Genomic DNA, 20,834 nt, shown 5'->3' with positions numbered 1-20,834 from the left:
CTGGTGTTCAGGTGCAGCTGGAGGAGTGCTGGGTGCTGTGGCGTACTGATCGGAGCCGGCAGCTGCTGAGGATAAGGGGCGGCCGAGACTGTCAGAGGCATGGGAGCCGGTGTAGTGGGCAGTAGCGTGGGCAGCTGGTGCTGCATCAGAGCCGGAGGTGCTGGGACCAAGAGCGGAGTGGCTGTGGGTGCTAGCGGCAGAACAGGAGGGAGCATGCCCCTGATCAAATCCTTGAGGATGATGCCCATCTGGGAGACCTCATAAGAGTCAGGAATGTTTAAAAAAATCTGTCTTCACAGGCCGGTGGAAAGCTCTGTGGCACGGACATGGGCGCAGGGCCCTTAGGGTGCTGTGACCTGGCCACACTCTGCCTCGCTGATTGCGGGGTGTATCTGCCCTGCGTCGCTAAACGCTACAGCGTTGGCCACGTGCCCCTTGAAGACCTGTCCCACCTGGAAACTCGTTCCCCTGCCTACTCCCCAAAGAGCGATGGAGTCGGGCGAGCCACCATTTTGTCTGGCCCGGCGGGCATCTTGTCAGGCTGCATGTCACGTGCCTGTGTTGTGGCGCTTGCCCCGGCCTCTTCCAGGACTCTTGGCAGTGGAGGTTGAGGCCTACCCTGCACCTCAGGACGGGGCCTGGTAGGCGGATTGCCCTCGGCTGTGTCGCTGGTAATGCTGCATACAGGCGCCCCCTCCGACATTTGTCCGGTACTAGGGCGTAGCCTCTCGATCGCAAACCCAGTAATAGAACCTTGCGGTCCCTCAGCGTAATCACCGGTAGGATCTTGCGAGCCCTCATCCTGGCGGCCGGTAGCTGAAGCAGGCTCGGTACCTGCACTGCTACTAGAACCTGATGGGTTACTCCGCTTGTGTGCTTCCTGGGGAAGGAGTCGCCTTTGCGGGGTGCGGATGGAAACAGTGCCCCTACCTCGGGCCTGGACCTGTGCTTGACTAATTCCTTCAAGTCCTCTGGAGGCAACCTTCCGAAGAGCTCCCTCCAACGAGCATGGTACAGCCCTCCCAGCTATGGCTGGGGCCAAGGCAGTGGAGGCAGAGCGTGGGGGGGTGGGGCGGGTCGGACGTAGGGAAGAGCCCCTCACAGGCTGGACACCTGCTGAAGCCCACTGACGTCAACATGCACTGGAGAGGAGTGTGGTGCCAGAGGACAGAGGTATCTGAATAAAGACTAGAAAACAGAAGACAATAGTACTTCTCTGGGGGAGAACGCATGGAATTACTAGGCCAGAGGCCTAACCTAGGAGTGCTGGTGAAAGCGGTCTGTTCTAATCGATGCGGAAGAGAGGACTGGGTAGTTGGGCCGCTGGGCGTAGTCAAGGGTGCGCATGCTCCCCGGCCTGCTGCCACGCACATCTAAATTTAAAGGGGAAGATGATTTTTCTGGTGAAAGGTTCCGTCTCCCGTCCCTAGCGAGGAACGCCCATGCACTATGGAGTAAAGGGCACAGGACGTAGGAGTATAACTGCTTCTGAATATTTCTCTCAAGTAAAGTTCCCGAGTAGAGTGCTGGGCATAAAGAAAAAAGGAACTGAGGTCACAGGGCGGTAAGCGCGCTATTTGTAACCACATCTACATCACATCCAGTCCAGTCACGAAGACGGCTCGACGGCCATCGACACCAGTGCATATGACACCCCCTAGTGGGAAAGAGTTTCCAAGAGCTGCAAAGCAGGAGAATACATATCTAAGATGAGGAATCCATGGGAGGACAAGCCATTAGCAAGAACATTACCGGTAAGTAATTTCTCCTTCAAAAGCAGTGCCCTTAGCAGGACGGGAAATGGAAGCTAAACCAATTTTATTTTATTCATTTGTGATATAAATGAAAACACTAAAAAAGTGCAATGAAGCCCATGAAGCAACCTGGCAAAACATTGCGACCCTTGCCAAAATGTTAAGAGCAGCTCGCACAGAAGGGGTACTTATCAAGATGAGGAATCTGTCTGAGAATGCAATCCACTGAAGGTAAAGACTTAGAATGGGGTTTCTGACTTAGAATGGGGTTTCTGAAGTGTACCGAGGTCACAGAAAAAAAGTGTGGCCATGGCGTGCAGCCCCTCAATATGTACTGGCCACCACCATGTCTGGCACTAGGTATGCAAAGATGTTAAGCAGAACTGCACTGGCACCCCGGTTGGCTAAAATAATTTGGAAGGACGATTACGCTGGAGAAAGAATATCAAAGTTGAGGAATGCATGGGAGGGAGGAATCCATTCAAAAGTGAAGGAGTACTAGATCTCCCCTCACTCTGACTGGGGCGTCAACTCTTTGGCACCTTCTTATCTGAAACAGACAGACATCCTCCAACAGGGGATGGTCTGATGGCAAAGAGGTGCCAGAAGGAAGTTTGTCTGGTGGGCACTAGAGAAATGGGAAGCAGTAACTGAGACATTATCTGTACGGCACAAGTGACTGAAGTGGTGAAATGCCATACTCTGACAAAGATGGGGAAAGCTCCCGCTCACGATTGACAAAGTCCAATTAATTGCTATTGAGCAACCAGGGTTGCGGTTGGGAAACCAAAGGTGGCAAATCAACCTCTTTGGGCACAACAGCCTCGACACTAGTGGGGAGGATGTTGCTGTGGCTGCTTCCCAGTGGGCCTTAGACCCAGGTTGTGGTGTGCAAAAGAAGGGAAGGGCTGAAAAGCATGACCCCTCTACCCCCCGGAGAAGACTTAGAAGGCTTAACAGCTAGCCTAATGGATGTGGCCTTGGAGGCCTGAAACTTCTGCAAGCAAAGCACTCCTCAGCATTTGCCCCAAAGGATGGCTACCATCAAAGGACATATCCAGGTGTTTTCACTAAACTCTGGAGCAAGTCCTGAGGTCCTCATCCATGCGTGCCCCCTCATCTCAAACCTGTTTCCATGCCTTTTTAAGGACCTATTGCACAATTTGGCAAGTTTCTTCTCTCCAATTTCCCACGCAGTTTGGAAAGTCCTCTCTCATCTATACTCCACAGGCCAAATGCGTTTTTGGCAAGGGCTCAACCAGGGCACACAACTGCAAAGACTAGGCTGCTGATGCAAAAATGTCTCATGGCATACAGCTTCTTGCTCTCCCTGTCAGGGGGCAAAGGTAAAGATGTAGTCTTCTTGCCTGCCGTCACAAACTGTTCCTCTAAACTTTCCAGTGACTGCAGAGTGATGGCAAATCCTGCCTCCAAGGAGCCATGGCAATGCTTCTCAGCAAGGGCTCTGTCTACCGCAGGCATGGAGGCGGGATTCTCTGAGGGGGACAACAGGGGTGCATCAACAGCCAGCATAAAGGGAAGCAGGGTCTCCCTTAGAAGGCGATTGTCCAAAATATCCTTACAGTCATTTAGGACTTTAGGTCTACTGGGGGCAGGCAGACCCAAGGCCTCCAACTCCTTCGCAATCACCTTTTGAAGGGCAGAGTGATGCCTCCTTGGTTCCGGGGGCCGAAACATATCCAGCTATGGAGAAGTGTCCAAGCTGCTGGGTCCTTGCAAGTCAGAAGCCAGCTCTGTTATGTTATCATCCATGTAGAAAACTTCCCGGACAACACTAGCTCAAAGCCAAAGGGCATGGCATCCCCCTTCCTCATCGAAGATTTCAGACATCTTGTAGTGGAACCGGGCTCTTGGAAGAGGGTTGTACTCTAGGGAAGTCCTAATAGACACCGCAGAGGGGAGCAGACCAGAGGCTTTGACGCCTGGAGGCATTGCAGAATAGTCTCATTAGACTCCTATGGTGGTCTCCAAACATCTGGGGAAGAACGACCTCTTCCTATGTTGCTGCTTCATTTCATCCTTTTCGATCAGCTCCTCTGCTGTAGCTTAGTGGCAATCCAGAAGCATACGGAGTGCATGTATTTAAGGAATGGAGGTCATAAATATAATTGTTTATAACAAGCTTTATACTGATGAGCAGTTTCTAAGTGTGAACCCGGGATTCGAACCAGTGTTGCTATGCATGGTCTTGCTTCCCAGACAAACGCGTTGCCCCGGAGCTATCCTCCCGACCTCATGGGCGCAGCACTTCCATATAACAATTAACCCACATGAGGTTGCACCTGGGTGCTAAATTGAGCCTATAGAGAGTCACACTGCGCCCAGTATTGGCAAAATAAATTTCCAAGACTGCTGGTGCTGGACAAAGAATATCAAAGATGAGGAATCTATGGGAGGAAGGAATCCATTAGAAACATTATATCTAAGGCTGCCAGCGTCAGCCAAGGACTGACTTTTAGGCCAAATTTCAAAGAATTGTTGCATTACACATGCTCACCTTTACATTGCTAATTGTGGTCTCTCCCGCGTAGAAAACCTTTCTTTCGATGACTAACTGCAGTGTGCTTTATCCAATTAACTGAACTTGTACATGTATGGATGCCAATATATACAGGTATGTAGGTATGAATGTGATTCATTATGCTAACTAAGTAAGTATTGCCAGGATTTGGAAATAAGAGTTAATATTTGATACTTTAGTATGGCGGAAGAGAAAGTCTATATGTATAGGCACCCAAGCTAGCAGAACATTTGAATTGATATGAATGTGCCTAGGTATACTGCAAATTAATGTGGATTCTTTTGATTAGGAAATTTGAGAGAGTCATTTTTGATAATTTAGCAGCTGAATGAAAGATATAAAAGTACATGCAGCTATGCATATCTTCTGCCAAACAAAACATGTAACATAAAACATTGATCCTTGTGAAAAAGCTCCCACTTTAAGGATTGGCTTACAAGGCAACCAAGCAGAGCCATTTTTTTAAGGCACTTCACAGGGTTTTCTTCACCAAGATTCATTTATAATAACCACCAAATTGCATTTCAAGCACATTTTTTTATCAAGTGCATTCCTCAATAGAAAGCCAATGATCCCCCACCCCCTTAAAGAGCAATTATAGACAGGATTATGTGATCATAAGCAAATATCTTTTTACATCTGCTTCAGCTTTCTTATCTGGCAAATATGAGAAGGCTTACAAATAAACTGTATACCTGTATTAAATTCTACAAAAAGTAAAGAAATTTAGCGAGTCAATGGTTGCAATGCATTGAATTAGTAAATTGCTGAATTTTTAACTTGAAGATCTGGATCCTGATCCGAGCTTTGCATCCAGGCTCCCCACTGTCTGGTTAAATAAACCCATGTGAAGATGTTCCTCACCATGGACTGTGTGCTCACTGGTACCCTGCAATCAAAAATGTGACGATAAAGAAATATTTGGCAAACTCTTGGAGAAATTGGTCATCTCCCAACTGATCCACCACACTGAAACTGGTGGTTGTCCCCACGACCACCAGTCTGGCTTCAGAGCATCCAGCGGTACGGAAACTGCTCTCCTGAACACCTGAGAAGAGTTCCTTTCACATCTTGATTCCAACTCTCCTATCGTTCTGATCCATCTTGATCTTTCCTCTGCATTTTATATGGTCAATCATGCCACCCTTATAAATCGGCTCTGTGATATCCTTTGGCATGACGGACCTGGCACTGGGCTGGTTGACCTCCTTCCTACCAGACCAACGTTCCCAGGTTCAACTGGGCCCTTTCCTCCCCTCCACCACACACTCCACCTGCAGCGTCCCACAGGGCTCCATCCTCTCGCTGTGTCTCCAACATCTACCTTGGCCCTCTGGCTCACTTGAGCTCCACCTTCTTTCTTCACTTCCAGTGTTATGCAGATAACACGCAGCTCTCCTTCAAGCTTCCCTCCACTTCCTCCTCTTCCTCTCATTCCTGACTGCTGATCAGGCATGATGCACTGCCAACTAGCTCTGCCTTAATGTCAATAAGACAGAGATCCTTCTCAATGGGACCCCTGCTCCCTCATTCCCTCCTACTCTCTGACCGTCCTCCATGGGTGGTCTCTGCTCAACCTCTTGTGAGGCTAAAAACCTTGGCGTCATCTTCGACTCCTCTCTCTCAGTCTCTCCTCACATCGCAGACCTTGCCAAGAAGGACCACTTTCAGCTGCATCTCCTCAGAGGCATTCTCCCTTTCTTCACCTTCCCTCAGAAACTCAATGTCTCCAGAGCTCTGGTCCTCTCTAAACTGGACTTCTGCAACAGCATCTTCCTCAATGCCTGCAAGACTTGGCCTCAAGCCCAGGGATCGCATATAGCTAGTCCTAAAATCTCCCCATTGGTTCCCAGTGGCTCCAAAGATCAAGTTCAAGAACCTCTGCATCACCCACAAGGCTTTCTGGGGCGTGGGACCCCTCTACACATCCAACTCTTTCTCCCCAATACCTCCCTGCTAGAGCCTTTCAGTATTCTAGCACCAACTCTCTGCAGATCAGATTTTTTTTCCACCCCTCAGGCTTGAGCCAGATCTCCCCAAGTTCCGGAAGCTTCTCAAGACCCTTCTTTTCTGTTCTCCCCACCCTTCCCCTGCTAATGCCCCCCTCTGCTGCACCGATTGGCTGCCTGGTCCCCTCTGAGTCCAACAGGGCACCAGGCCCTCATCGCCCAGTCTACCTCAGCACCACGGTCTCCCTGACCACCTCTCTTAATCTGCACTTGCCATTCCGGGTCCCCTACACCCCACCAGAAAACCCCCTCCCCCCAGCCCCCCAACCCCCCAATCCCCCTACCTCCCCACCCCCCAGACTACCCTTGCATGGTGTGCGTCCCTACCGAGCCTGGTCCACTCCCGTCCTCACACTTAGCATGTGGGGTCTCACACTTAGCATGTGGGTCTCACTCTCTGCATCCCCTGGCACTTGCCCAACTGGCAACCCCTTAGCACTTGCTGCTTAGCCACAGGGGCCCTCTTCTCCCCCTCCTACTCCCCCTTGCACTTGTTTGCCTTCAATCTGCTACGCACTTCCCTCCGACCCTAGCATTATACCTTCCCTCTGACAGGCTCTCCCCCCTCCCCTGCATGATCCGAATGACACAAGGCATAGTAGGACCTTTATCATTTTCTTCCCTGCCCCCCCCCCCCAACCCCCTTTTAAATAAAATACATAGCCTATGAACCTGGTTCCCTGAATGGGGCATATTCTACACGCTTGTATAATACAGGTTTAGGTTTATAGGTTGCCATATACACATTTCAGTATTCATTTATAGGTATGAATGTGCATCAGGACATAGGTAGTTAAATGTAGAATTCTTTTCGTTTGCAAAGTTAAGTTATTTCATACATTATTTGATACTGTGGCATGGCTGATGGGCAAGAAATTGAAGAGCAATCTTTAACTTTACCTGTCTTGTGAACCCATTTTTAACACACATGAAAATATGTTATTTATTTCAATTGTGGTTTTGCAATGTGTTATAGTTTGGTGGTACCCTCATTCTGGTTAGACAACTTGAAAAAGCACTCAGTGATTTAGTGTGGGAAAATAGAGTGGAGGGAGTGGTCTCAGTGGTTGGAATCCAGAACGCAACCTTGCTATACACTCCTAAAACAGCTCCCCTTCACTAGCAGCAGATACAGCTAGCTCAAAAAGACATATTTCTTGTGAATTGAGTTTGTTTACTAGGGACAGAAGGGCTAGCTGAGTTAGGAAAATGTTACTTTTGTCAGAGCACTCAGATTTAATATGCTACCCAGGAACAGACTTTGCATCATTTAATTACGTATAGATTACTAACAGCAAAGTAGTATGGATTACAAAAAGCTATCCAAGTTAAAATACATTTTTACTCACCTAAAAAGTAACCCCACTGGAAAAGTGAATTAACGTAAAATCCCTAGAAAATAGGTTTAGTCCGAAATTTGAATAAAATACTCCAATTCCAAAACATTATCTGAAGCCCTGAAAAATTACCCTGCCTCCAACCACATTCCTGTGATAGAGAAAAAATGTTTCCCAGCCAACACAATCAGCTAATCCTCATCAGGATGTACAGCAGTGAATCACAGGTCTGCATAGATGCTCAAGTTGAACTCATCCGATCACTGAGGTTTTTAAAGCACATACACAATGCAATTGTAGACTGTTGTGACATATGGCTTAGGTAGAAACTATCCTAATTCTTGCTGTGTTGATAGAACGTTAAGTAAATTGTTCCACTGTAAATGTGCTCTATTGGAAAGGAAAAAGTAATCCAGAAGCTGAGCATGCAGGAAATGGCAGAGGAGAAAAGGAATAAGGAGGACAAGCAGGAATACCACACCCGGCAGTGTATCATAGGAGAGGCATTCAAAGTGGGTGAGGAAGAAGGGAATAGGGAGCATTCATTGTCTACGCTCCAATATCTGTGTGTACTCACCGAGAGGTGGAAAGCCCCTAGCAGGGCTTGTATCTCGACTGCTCTCACGGCTGGTATCGCGGCTGCACCCCTGACTCATGCTGGGTCGAGGGATACGGCTGCTCCGTGCTAGCATGTGGCATGATTAGAGAAGTTGAACAGGCTTGTTAAAAGGATGGCACCCTTTGAGGCAAAACTCATGTTAGTTGGACTGGTACATTGCTCAATAACATACACAAATGGCTGTTCATTTTCCCAAGGAGCAGAAAAACCCCACAATAAATGACTACTCTTAAGGCAGGCAATAATGTAAACTGACTACATCCCCACACTAGCTATGCATGGCACCAAACCCCTACCAACCCAAAAAAAGAACATACATTTTGAAGAAGAAGAGATTAGGAGGATGTTCTCAAATTCGGTATACATTTCTGAGGGTACCAACCATTAAACAACACACAGTCACAGCATCAGAATGTGGACTTTCTAGACACAAGCATCTTGCCACACTCCTTTAATAAACTAGACATGCTCTCGCTACACATGAAAAAGCACTGCATTGAACAGCTGCAAGTCTTTCAAATATTGCAAAAGTAGCTAGACCAGAGTTTTTGGAAGAGATAATCTGTAGGGAACATTGTCCACATTTTCTTTTGATTTTTTATCATCTCCAGCTATCAAATTACTACTTAAAGAGGATGTCCCAAAGCAGAGAGAAGAAATAATTACCTCTTGGCAATGTTATTTATGATGGATGTCCCTGCCGGCAGATTCCTTATCTAAGATAATCCACCACCAGCACACCTGATCAGAAACCTTTGCGCCACCAGAGGGCGCAGCATGGCTCCATGTCGGATCAGTCAGCTGCCTCTACGCACACCACGTGAGACAGAATGTTGGAGCCAGTATACAACAAGGCGCTGTGCCCCGTGACCTTCTTTCCACCTCTCCCCTCCCCAAGCATCGACACTGAGGGACTGCAGAAGCAATGTGTACTAGCCATCTGCCAAGTGGGGCAGGTCGTGAAAGTGATGAGCAATCCGTAGAAGGAACATCCATCAGAAAGAACACTACTAAGGGGTAATTTGATCCTCTAAAGGATTCCTTCCTTCAACAGATTTCTCATCTTTGACAGACTCCCATAGCAGTATGTTGATCTGGAGGAGAGCAAGCACACCACTTAAACCAGACAACTCTGAAGAACCACTCAACCAAAACAAGCAACCTGTCCAGACTGAGAATTCAAGCAGTAATGCTTTGCAAACATATGGAGAGATGCTCAGTTAGCCACCTGGCAAAAGTCCAGAACAGGGATTTCACCTTGCTGAGCAGAGATGGCAACCAGCCTTCTGGTGGAATGAGCCCCGAGATCTTCAAGCCCATCCTTATCAGCCTGATCACAGCATTCCAAATGCCAGAGGATGTACCACCTTGACAGGGTCTATTTGGCCACAGCCCTGCCAGCACGGGCACAAGTGTAACCAATATAAAGCTAGCCATTCTTCCTGGTCTGCCTCGTCCGAGAGATGTAGAAGCTGGGGGTCTGCACTGGGTCCAACCAATGGAATCGTTCCTCTGCCTTAGAAGGGTGAGGCATAGAAAAAAAAGACAGTAAGATGGTTCTTTTGAGAGAGAGAAGGAAATCGGACACTACATTTGGGAGAGAGGATGGCCTCACCCAATGGAGAAAACCAAATACGGAGGTTTAAATGACAACGTTTGGAGCTCATCTATCAGTCTAGTAGAAGTGATGGAGGCCAGAAAAATCACTGTAAGGGTGACCTTAAAGAAAAAATGGGCTCTTGCTTTCTCTGTCCGGAGGGAGAGAAGGAAACAGACATTTTCAGATTGGCAGTCTCAGCCTGAACCACCACCCTATATGAGGGTTGGTGTGGGTGGAAAGAAAAGCTTGGTCTGAAGGAGCTGGCCAGTGTTTATTAGCCATTACTCAGTCGACCAAAGAAAGGCAGGATTTTCCCAGGCTTCCAGTGCCGGACTTCAACTGCCTAGTAGAAGGGCATTAAGGTATCCTTAGGAGGGAACTTTATCCAGTATATTCATAAAGCTCAAATTGAACTTCAACCTGGAAGGGGCTGACCATTCTAGTGTCTCCACCACTTTGGCTATCAGCCATTGGAATACGTCTCGAGGTTTTTCCAGAATTCTCACTGGTGAAATCTCCAACTGTGGGGATGTATACAGACCACTGGCCTGCTGTAAGTCAGAAGCCAGACCCAACAGTCCTTCCCTCCTCACCATAGAATGTCTCTAGGAAGTCCCTCACCTTTCGAGGGCATAGGGGTTCTATCTCAAAGGAGATAAGGTCACACTCCTCAAAGATTTCTTCCATCTTTGTTGTAAAGGCCACCATTGGATGCAGGACATACTATACAGAGGAAGTCCGTCAGGAAGCCGCAGAGGAGGCCGATGGCAATCTCTAGACACTCGAAGGTGGAGTGTGCCTGTGCAGGGACGGTCATTGCCCCTAGGAGCTGTGGCCGAGACCTTAGGTGTGCGGTTGCGGTCACTCATAGGGTCCCTGTCGGCTTGTCCTAGCGCAGTGGGTCCTGATGGCACCTCTGGCACCTGGGCGAAGATGGCAAGCATATTCATCCTGTGAGCCTCCCATTCTTCCCAGGTTGAGGATTAGGTGGAAATCTGTACCCGTGGAGCCACTTCCTGGGAGTCCCTGGAGTGGTGAAACCTCTTATTCGAAGAGGAAGATGAGTGATGCTGAAAGGTACGGATCAGTGAATGTGAAGTCTTGTAGTGCTGCTGCTTCTTATGCTCCTTTCAGGGCGAGGACCAGTCAGATGACCCCCTTGTCTGCTCTCTCTGATCTTGAACAAGATTTTGTCTTGTTCCCTGTGGAAAAATGTAAAGAGCTTTGCCTACAGTTCCCGGAGAACATGCAGATGCATTGACGGACAACACAGTCCTGGGGGTCATGTTCCTCTTCCAAACAGTACAGATCTTGTGGGGGTTGGAAATTGACATTTGTCGACCAAGTCCACACTGGACTTGAAACGCAAGGTCTTTGTGAGACTCCATATGTTCCTGAAGTGAACAGAAGGTGCAGAGAAAAAGAGGTCATTGGTCACAGTGTGGAGCCTCGATATATATTGGCCCCCGGTGTCATGTCCAGCGTAGGGTACATAAAGGCGTCAGGCAGAGCCGCACTCAACCGCAAAGGAGGCAGAAAAGATTTTAAAGAACAGCTGCGCTGGAGATAGCATATCATAGATGAGGAGTCCATGGGAGAAAAGAATCCATTAGAAATGTGTACTAGGTTAAACTATTTTGCAGTTATAGCCTACTTTACTCACCTATTCTTGGAACTGTAACATATAAACCGGTTCCTTCAAGGGCTAAATCACTGGGGCAGATAAGTCACGCTGATGACACTTCACAAAAGTAACAGTTGCCCCCACGAGCTCAGCGGCCAGAACACTAGTCTTCAGTGACCCTTAGACGTCTCTATTTATAAGGCAATGGCTGCATCATGCACATCTTCTACACTTTTTCATTCTGGTAAACATTACAATTCTCCACAATTCATATGAGTGCATGCGTAAATGTGCTTTGGCAATAGTTCAAGGGTGTGGGGGGGTTGCCAGTGGTACAGGGCTAACCTACCACAAGGAACCCTGTTGAACATGCATCAGCAAGTATTGGCACCAATCGGAGATCACAATTCATCTTTGAAATGTTTCTTCATTTGAGCAGTGAGGTTCAAGGAAATCAAAGCTATTGCTCAAAATAAATGTAACATTGTTGGTATTCATTCCAAAGAGATCATCATAATCTCCCACAACCCTGGTGTCTTGTATGGAGCATTTCTCGTCCCAATTTTAAAAACTGGCTAAGAATGTTCCACGTTCCTCTTCCTTTTGAGTTGAACTTCAATACAATATTTGTATTTTACTTTGAAATTAACAAACATGCATATTAAACACAAACGTTGAGTATGCTATGAGAAAGGTGGGTGCAATTATAAATAATCGGAGTGCTTTAACTGCATCCTGTGGGAAGGTATTGTGGCAGATATATCTATAAATTAGAATAACAGCTGTTTGTAGTTAATAGTATGCTATTAAATACTCAGCAACACATTTGTTGTAAATAAGGAAAATGTGGTTGTTCACTGACACCAATATCAGTTACACGCTGTTAAACCCCTTCATTTAATCCGCTCACAGACTATATACCAGATCGTTCCTACAGGACCTACAATTTGTATATGCAAACCTGGTCATACCCAAAAAAGCGTATCATGGCGGCTAGCTGCAGCATAGCCGACATGAAACAAAAACACAGACTACATTAAAGAACTGCTTCCATATGCTTATCCCAGTTCACAAAAAAAGGAAACTAGACTGTTTTGAACACAAACAACTTCTTGAAAATGATTCCAGACCTCCTTTGAGAAAGAGGAAACAAATGAAGCTTACAAGAAAGGAGTGTAGCATTCGCCTTCTGCAGTTTTTAACAAGTTCTTAAAAGTTACCATTCTTTGTGATACCAAACCCATTGCTGCTAAAATTGACACTTCTGCAGAGAAGGCCATGCAAACTGTGTCATGCAAGTTTACAATAACCATCAATATTCCTTGATATAAATAGCACAAGTTACTCACTTTTACTCTTGCACCATCTTTTCCTTTAAACTACTTCAGAGTTTCTCTATTGGAGAACATATGATTTATTTTATGTTATAGGTAATTTGTATCGCACACCATCACCACCGGAGTGGTCCCCTGGCAACTCTGAAAGGCAAGCCGACCGCTTCAGTTTGGGTATCACTGTCCACTGAGCATAGGTGTGGATTCTCAGTCGGTCGGTTGTCGTGTTAAGTTCTGCAAGTATGTGTGGCTTGTTTTGTTGTTGTAGTGAAGTGCGTGCCGTTTGCTGTGTAATAGACGTGGTTGTGTAGAGTTTCATGGGTGCATGCAGAAGGTCGAGATTTTTCACATTGGGTTAGTGGGTTGCATGATACTACCTCCTTGCTTCAGACATCCCAGTTAAGCCTCTCTGCTTGTGCCTCGAATTGTGTTGTTTCATGGGGGTCACTCTCCAAAACAGTCTATGCGACTAGATAGAAGAGATGCCTCCTTCATCCATCGGGCATACAGTAGTGGGTATCTATATAGGTTGGTTCGGCTAGTGTCTTGTATTATGGTGTTTCACGGGGGTCGCTCTCAGAATCCTGTACGGTTTGTGTGTGTGTGTGCAGGGTTGTCTATCGTTTCGGGTGACCAAAGAGGAGAAGTCTCCTCCACCCATCGGGCATATACTAGTAGGTATCTAAGGCGGTTGGCTCTGTGGTTTGGATAGGCCCGCCAATGTCTCCCAGGTCTAGTGGAGTGGGGTCCATTTCCTCAGATCGTGCTCTCTGAGTTAAGGGGGTAGAAAGTTTGCCCATTACCAACTAGTCTGGGGTTGTATTCCCTTAGTATGTGGGCAGTTTAGGGCGTTCCCATCCTATTCCTGAAAGCCTTTGGTAGGGCCCTGCATGGGAAATGCATAGCTGGCACCGGGTTTCTAGCTCCGACTTAGTAGCTTTTCTCTGTGCGCTCAAGATTCACCATATTTTTTGCCGACCTTGGATGCTACCTTCTGTGCGGCAGCTGACCATTGGGCTCCCCTTAGGCTTTGAAAACAAAAAAACGTCCCTCTGATGAACCTAGGGCTTGCAAACTTCTCTGTAGGTAAGCGGAGAGGAAGTGGCGAGCCAGGTATTCTTCAGCTGACAAAACCTTTTTTCAACGTACTATGGTGGCACAGCATAAGGCTATTAGCTCTGCTAAACAATTGTTTTTAGCCGGAAGGTGGAGGCAGCCGTCAACCAACCCAAGACTTTGTTTGAATTGGTTCACCTCCCTCTCCTGCCAAGTTGGGTTCACAGGCTGTGCCGTCTCAAGATCTTTGCGACTCTCTCCTGTTTTTTTCGTAACACGATTGAGACTATCCGTCACAATATTAGCAATTCTGCTGGGCAGCCTGTTATTTTATCTTCTTCCCATCCTACTACTTTGTTCAATTCTACTTGGTCTCTTTTGCCTATCTTTTCTGATCAAGATGTTCTTATGGCTATTCATCAGCTTAAATCTGCATCGCCTTCTGACCCTATTCGTCTCGTTCTTCTTAAGGAGATATATGGTGATAGTGTCACTGATTACATCCGCAGTTAATACATCTTTTCGTGTTGGATATATTCCCAACGCCCTGAAACACACACTCGTGATCCCTTTGCTTAAGAAGCACTCCTTGGATCCCGCTGTGCTCGCTAATTTCTGTCCAATTTCACGTCTCCCCTTTCTTATGAAGTTGCTTCAGTCTCTTGTCTCTCCTTAGTTCTCATATTTTTTGGAATCCTCTTGGTTCTTTGACTCGTTTCAGACGGAATTTCGTCCTGGGAGAGGTACCGAGTCAGTCCTCGCCTCTGATGGATGATCTTGCCCACGTGGTAGATCTTGTTAGATCTATCCGCTGCTTTCGACACAGTTGACCAATCCACCCTGATCTTACGGCTATCAGTGGCCGGCTTGTCTGGCCAAGTTCTGGCATGGTTCTCTGCCTCTTTGGCAGACCGCTCCTAGTCTGTTTCTCGTCCACCCTTCTGTTCTAAGCCTGTTCAATTATCCTGTGCTGTCCCGCAGGGCTCTGCATTCTCGCCAACACTATTCAATATCTATATTAGGCCACTTCTCCGCCTTATCCAGTCCCATGGTTTCCGGTATTACTCCTATGCCGATGATATGCAGATTATGGTCCGACTTGATCTTACTCAGTAGGGTACTGCTGCACGGCTTAGGGGTTGCCTTGAGGACCTGAAATCCTGGATGGCTGAGAACTGGCTCAAACTTAATGGTGACTAAACTGAGGTTCTTGTTGGTACCTCCAGCCCTTTGTCCTTCTGGACGGCTGACTTCGGGCCTACTTCATTGGGTCCTTTTCCTATGCCTGTCAACTCTGTAAAAAATGTGGGTGTAAAAATCTCTTTCTCTCTATCCATGGGTGACGGTGTCTGGTCAAAGGATCGAATCCAAAGGGTCGAATGGTCAAAGGATCGACACCAAAGAATCGAAAACTAAAGGATCAAATTTTTTTTTAAATTATATATTTTTTTGGGGGGTTTTCGTTTAGTGAAAAAAAGTGGTTTTTACCACAAAAACGGGGGTTGGGAGACCCCTCCCCCCCAAAAAAATGTAAAAAAAAATTAAAAAATCGATCCTTTGGTTTGGTTTTCAGAGTCCTTTGGTGTCGATGCTTTGATCATTCGACCCTTTGGTTGTCGATCCTTTGACCTACAACCATGAGTGACCAGGTTGCGTCGGTCTGCAGATGTGGACATTTTAAATTGAAAATCCTGCAGAAAGTTCTTAATTTCATTCCGGCCAAGTTTCAGGCCCCTGTTGTTGCGGTTCTTGTACTTACTACTATCGACTATTGTAATTTGCTTTACCTTGGTCAGCCCTGCTATCTCATGCATCGTCTCCAGCTCCTTCAGAATGCTGCAGCCAGGTCTGTTCTTCATCCTCCGCTTGGTGTGCATATGTGTGCCCTACTTCGTCAGCTCCATTGGCTCCCCGTTGAGAAGCGTGTTCTTTTTAAATCGCTCTGCATTATGGATCGAGCCTTTTATAAACTGGGCGCAGAATACCTTCAGACAAAATGCCCTTATGGCCCGCTACGCTCTCATTCAACTCTCTCGTATGGGTGGGTGCGCTTTTTCAGTTGCTACAGCCAGAGCCTGGAACACTCACTCTTTGCGTGGCACTCCTGGGCATTTCTCCTTCCGTCGTTCTCGAAAACCTTTTTTGCTCTCAATTCTTTCTTTATGCCGGCTTAGCACCATGCTGCCTTTGGGTGTACATGCGCTTTACAAGTACTCTTAACAAAACTACAAACTTCCAAAGCACACTAGAGAGGACGGAAGGGAACTGCATGTTACCAGTTTGATAGACAATCACAATCAGAAAAGTGGTCCTCCGTCTCACCAATCTAATGTCACAGGATTCTGTTGATGTATATAGGACAAGATAGTTACATTAATACAAAATTCAAGTCCCAAACTGAACACGCTCTCTCAACTGCATTACAGCAGCAAAGAGGGCAGAGTGCAGCCGCTTATGTTTTAAGAACTATACTCAGCAGGCAGAAATGGCTATGGTCACTGTTCCTACAGGAAATTGCCAGATTCTACCTGCATATCTGAGGCGACCAAAAGGAAAACCAAGGCCAAGCCATGAGCATAACTGCTAAGGAGCAAGAACATTTTTGTCTTAGTTGAATGAAAACCTTACACAATCAAACATTAACACCACACACGATTGTAACAAATAGCAATAACTATTTCCCATGTTGAATAAAAAGCTAGAATATAGCTTTATACAACGTGCAATTCAAAACCTTCGCTAACTGTTCTACTAATAATATGACTAGAATTACTAAAATGGGTTTAAACATTTTTCACCCAATAATTCACATACGATTCTCATCATCCTGATCAATGCAATAATTAAAGAGTTATGATGACCCGCAAGCAGGCCTACCCAGAATGTCATGGCGTTATAAACATCAACATCATGGATCTGTGCATATAAGTGCGCTTACAAACCTTGATTAGATACCACCAGGTTTCTAGTGCATTCAGTGATTTACATGGACAACACCTTTCAGTAAAAGAAAGCCCCCCCCCCACCCACCCAAGTGGACCCAGCATTTCAAATGAATTTAGTTAAATCTATGAGGCACGGCAAATAGCCATAGATTTTTCTGCAAAAAGTAAGTAACGCAGTAGATCATCATATTTCATTGGAAAGGAAGGATGTATTCATGTTAACAGCCAAGCTGCAGAATTTGAACCACTGGATTCTGCACTTCTGTTTGGTAGAACACTTTCTGGCCACTTTCAACATCTTAATATTGCCCAGAGACAGATCCAAATGCCTATAGGCCATGCTTCTGGAACAAGTCCAAAGTCAGAGATTTAGGTGCAATATTAGACACACCTTCCTTTTGCAAACATTCTTCATCATCTGCTCCTAGTTCCAGGATGTTTGAGAACCAAAAACGATTTGGTCATCTGGGAGTTACAATAGTTACATTATGTTATGGATTTTGAAAAGTATTGAGTATACAGGGTACTGAAAAAGGCACAAAAGAACTTGCTTGGCCAACATGGAACACATTTTTCACCAAGCAAGGACTAATCTAGTCTTGGCTGCTCCCATTATGAAAAAATATGTTGCTATCTTATTGTGGATGCATGAGCCAACTTGTTTCACTATGCCCCATGCATGGTCTGCTTTGCAGCTAGGTGAGTGGCAGACAGCAGGATTGTCCTATCAAATATTAAAATCTGGAGTTGCACAGCCTGGTTACATAGTTTGGTTGAGTCAGCCCTCAGAGAGCCATGCCCATTTCGCCATAAAGCAATGCTGTGGTGTTGAAGGTGCCTATTACTTCTCATCACTCAAAAGCATAAAAGTCTTAAGTGCCAGAAAGATGGCAGTTAAAGAACAGACCACTCTCCCAACCGCCCATTTTTATCCATACCTTGAAAATACTGTGGTTTCCAGATTAAGGAATAGGAAGAAAATACTAAGTTATTCTTTAGAAGACCACCACTCCAGAGACAGTTTAATGCCCTCAGTGGTAGACCACATGAGAGACTTAGGGGGTTTCTTTAAATTAAAGTGCAGATACATCTGTACGCGAGAATAGAGTATCTGCAGATTAACACGAGATGGCACCTCAGCATAGCTTGAAATTATTAGACAAGGCTATAAAATAACTGGATATGAGTGGCTAAAGGAGTGGCAATCCTCTGAAAAAGCAAAGGCATTCCACACTGCTGTTTAAGTACACATTTAACGTGTTGATGGGCAAGGGACATGAAGACAAAAGTTTTTGCAGAAGGTGAACAGTAAATTAGGCACTACAACGCTACCTGAGGCTGAGTAGGCATGGAGGGGGTTTGGCGAAGGCAAGAATCTCCTACCAACAAGGCGAGGCATAAGTGAACTTGTGGACACCTTAAATGAGCCTTCACTAGAGCAGGTCTCAAGGAAAGGATCTTGTACTGGTTGTGCTCCCCTGTATGAAACTGGGGGGAAAACTCGGTGTGATTTTCAGACTGGAATATTGAATACAGAGCCAAGACCCTAAGTGAACAGGGTAGACTGTGGCAGGTTGACACATTGAGTCCTTTTCGAGCAGTAAATTAAAGAGACGAAGGAGTATGGCGTGACAGAGACTAACCTTCTGTCCACCGCCCTTTTAAAAAAATGCAAAGATAAAACCGAGTGAGTTCTGCTGCAGAAAACAATACTATGGTTCCAGTTGTTTCTTTCCAGAAGCAGTTTAAGGTAACAGACAGCTGCTTGGAAGCGGTAATGGGAATTATGAAAGTGTAGGTCGATGAGCAATTGGGAATTATGGCGCAGCGTTTAAAAAATAAATAGAGAATTCCTGCCCCTAACCTCGACCACCTCATTTAAGCCTATCTTTGTGTAGTATGTCCTGGTCGTTAATTTGCAGTCACTATTGTTTTTATCAGCTCAGTTAGTACAGGGGTGAAAAGGGTAGGATTTCAAATATTTCCACTTAGCACATTGAATGTTCTAATCTTGTCTTGTGAAGTTGTAATTAAAGCTAAAACACACCTGGGAAGCACTAGTCCTGCCGACCCAAGAGGAAGTCTTAGATCCTTGAAATGTCTTACACGGAAGCAGAGTCTACAAGACTGACTTGCTGATGGCCACAACATGTTGAACTGGCTTTTAAAAAAAATATATGAAAGGGTTTATGGTTAAACTTAAAACACTACAAAAGGAAAATACATTCATACTGTTATACAACGTAAGTATTGAACATACATTAAATTCATATCCTCCAATAATTAAAATCTAAAAACGACAACTGACTCATTGATTTGATAGGGCATTTGTAGAGCACAACATATGCCCAGTGGCATACATGCGCTGATAGACAATAATGGGAGTCAGAAAAGACAACGGTAAACCAGAAAAGATGAGTATTAAGAGCTCTCCTGAAAGGAAGATGGTCCTCGATAGCTCAAAGAGAAGGAGGGAGGGAGGGAATTCAACAATCTGGTGAACGCAATAGAAAAAGCCTGGCTGCCAATCCAAGTATCCAGAGCCCGAGGGACAGCCACTAAGCACAGGTGGAGTGACCGTAGTGCTCGGGCGGGAATATAATGAACACAGTTCTATTGAAGATACCCTGCTCCCTTGCCATACTATGCCCGGTGGACAAGACAGATCTATTTGAAAAAATTCCACTTCTCGGCCAGGAGCCAATGAAGGCGGTGCAGAATGGGAGTAACATGAGAGTAGCGGGGAGCAGAGGTAATTGCCCAGGCAGCCGAGTTCTGGAGAACCTGGAGTAAACAGATCAAATAATCAGTTTGCTCCAAATACAAAGCGGTACAATAATCCAGGGTAGACAGTACCAAGGAAGCAACAACCGGAGCCATAAGCTGCTTGGGTATAAAGGGAAGAACCTTCCTCAAAATATTTAGCTGCAGGTGGCCCTGCTGACACACCGCACCAATCTGCTTATCAGCAGGAGTGGTTGTTATCTTGACGGCCAGGTCCTTAACCGTGGTGAGAGGAACAGGAAAAGGCCCAAGCGAAGGAGGACAAAACAAATGGGTTCAAAGAGCAGTAGCAGATAGGGGTCAACCACCAGCACCTCAGTTTTGCTACCATTCAGCATGAGCCAGTTACAATTCATCCAATCCCCCCATTAAGTTAATTAGGTATAAGTTACTTACCTGTAACTATTGTTCTCCAGCATGGGACTGGCATGGATTCACATGCTCATGATTATTCCCTGTCGCCAGGCTGGGAATCCTTGGTAAAAGAAAAAAGTTTCACTTTAGAACTGTATTTCTCCTCTAAACCAATCACTGTCCTCTGGGTCATACTGCCCCCATCCAATGACAGTCCTATCTCTAAGCCCCACAGCAGGCAGCCATCTTCAGATTTGGTAAGCACATAAAGTGGCAGCATGACCAAGAAGAGCTGCATAGGGGACCGAGGGAGGGTTGCATGTGAATCCATGTCATACACATGCTGGAGAATAATAGTTACAGGTAAGTAACTTAAGCCTTCTCCAGCATGGGGTCTGGCATGGATTCACATGCTCATGAAGAACAAATAAACAGCAGTACCACATAACACAACCACAGGAGGCGGCAAGGCTCAACAGAAGCAATTAACACTTACCCCTGGAACAGACTCACCTTAAGAGTACAAGTTCCGTAGCACTGCCTGGCCGACTCTGGAATCCCTGTTGATGCAGTAGAACTTTGTGAATTTATGCGTGGACCTCCACGTTGCAGCCCTGCAGATGTCAAGCAGGGGCACACCAGAAAGCAACACTGTTGTCACAGCGATCGCTCATTTGGAATGGGCTCTCGGATGGCCAGCAGAGGCTGGTTCGCCAGCCGATGACAGTGCATGATGCAGCCGTCATCATGGACAAGGGCTTTCCATGGTTCACAGGACCAAAGTTCACAAATAATTGAGAAGTCTTCCGAAAACTCCTCGCGCATGAACTTCAAAGCACGAGAAACGTTCAGCGAATGCAAGGTCCTCTCCGCCGG

At 46.1% G+C, this 20,834-nt stretch overlaps 1 protein-coding gene across 35 annotated transcripts in view; it reads right to left on the bottom strand.

Moving 5' to 3' along the window:
• Positions 1-20,834, bottom strand: part of CLASP1 (cytoplasmic linker associated protein 1) — a 2,584,612-nt gene that overhangs the window by 1,384,973 nt on the left and 1,178,805 nt on the right. For 18 of the 35 annotated variants that reach the window (XM_069616701.1, XM_069616702.1, XM_069616704.1 and 15 more), the window contains one exon: positions 8,220-8,327. The exons of the other annotated variants lie outside the window; for them this stretch is intronic. In XM_069616701.1, coding sequence (XP_069472802.1) covers positions 8,220-8,327 — 108 coding nt within the window. The remainder of the gene's footprint in view (positions 1-8,219; positions 8,328-20,834) is intronic. 35 annotated transcript variants of the gene reach the window in all.

This window comes from Ambystoma mexicanum, chromosome 9 (genome assembly GCF_040938575.1).
Source record: "Ambystoma mexicanum isolate Mex_15411 chromosome 9, UKY_AmexF1_1, whole genome shotgun sequence".
In the NCBI taxonomy this organism is placed as follows: domain Eukaryota; kingdom Metazoa; phylum Chordata; class Amphibia; order Caudata; family Ambystomatidae; genus Ambystoma; species Ambystoma mexicanum.
Note: the sequence above shows the minus strand (reverse complement) of the source record. Positions and strands in the feature narration are given on the sequence as shown.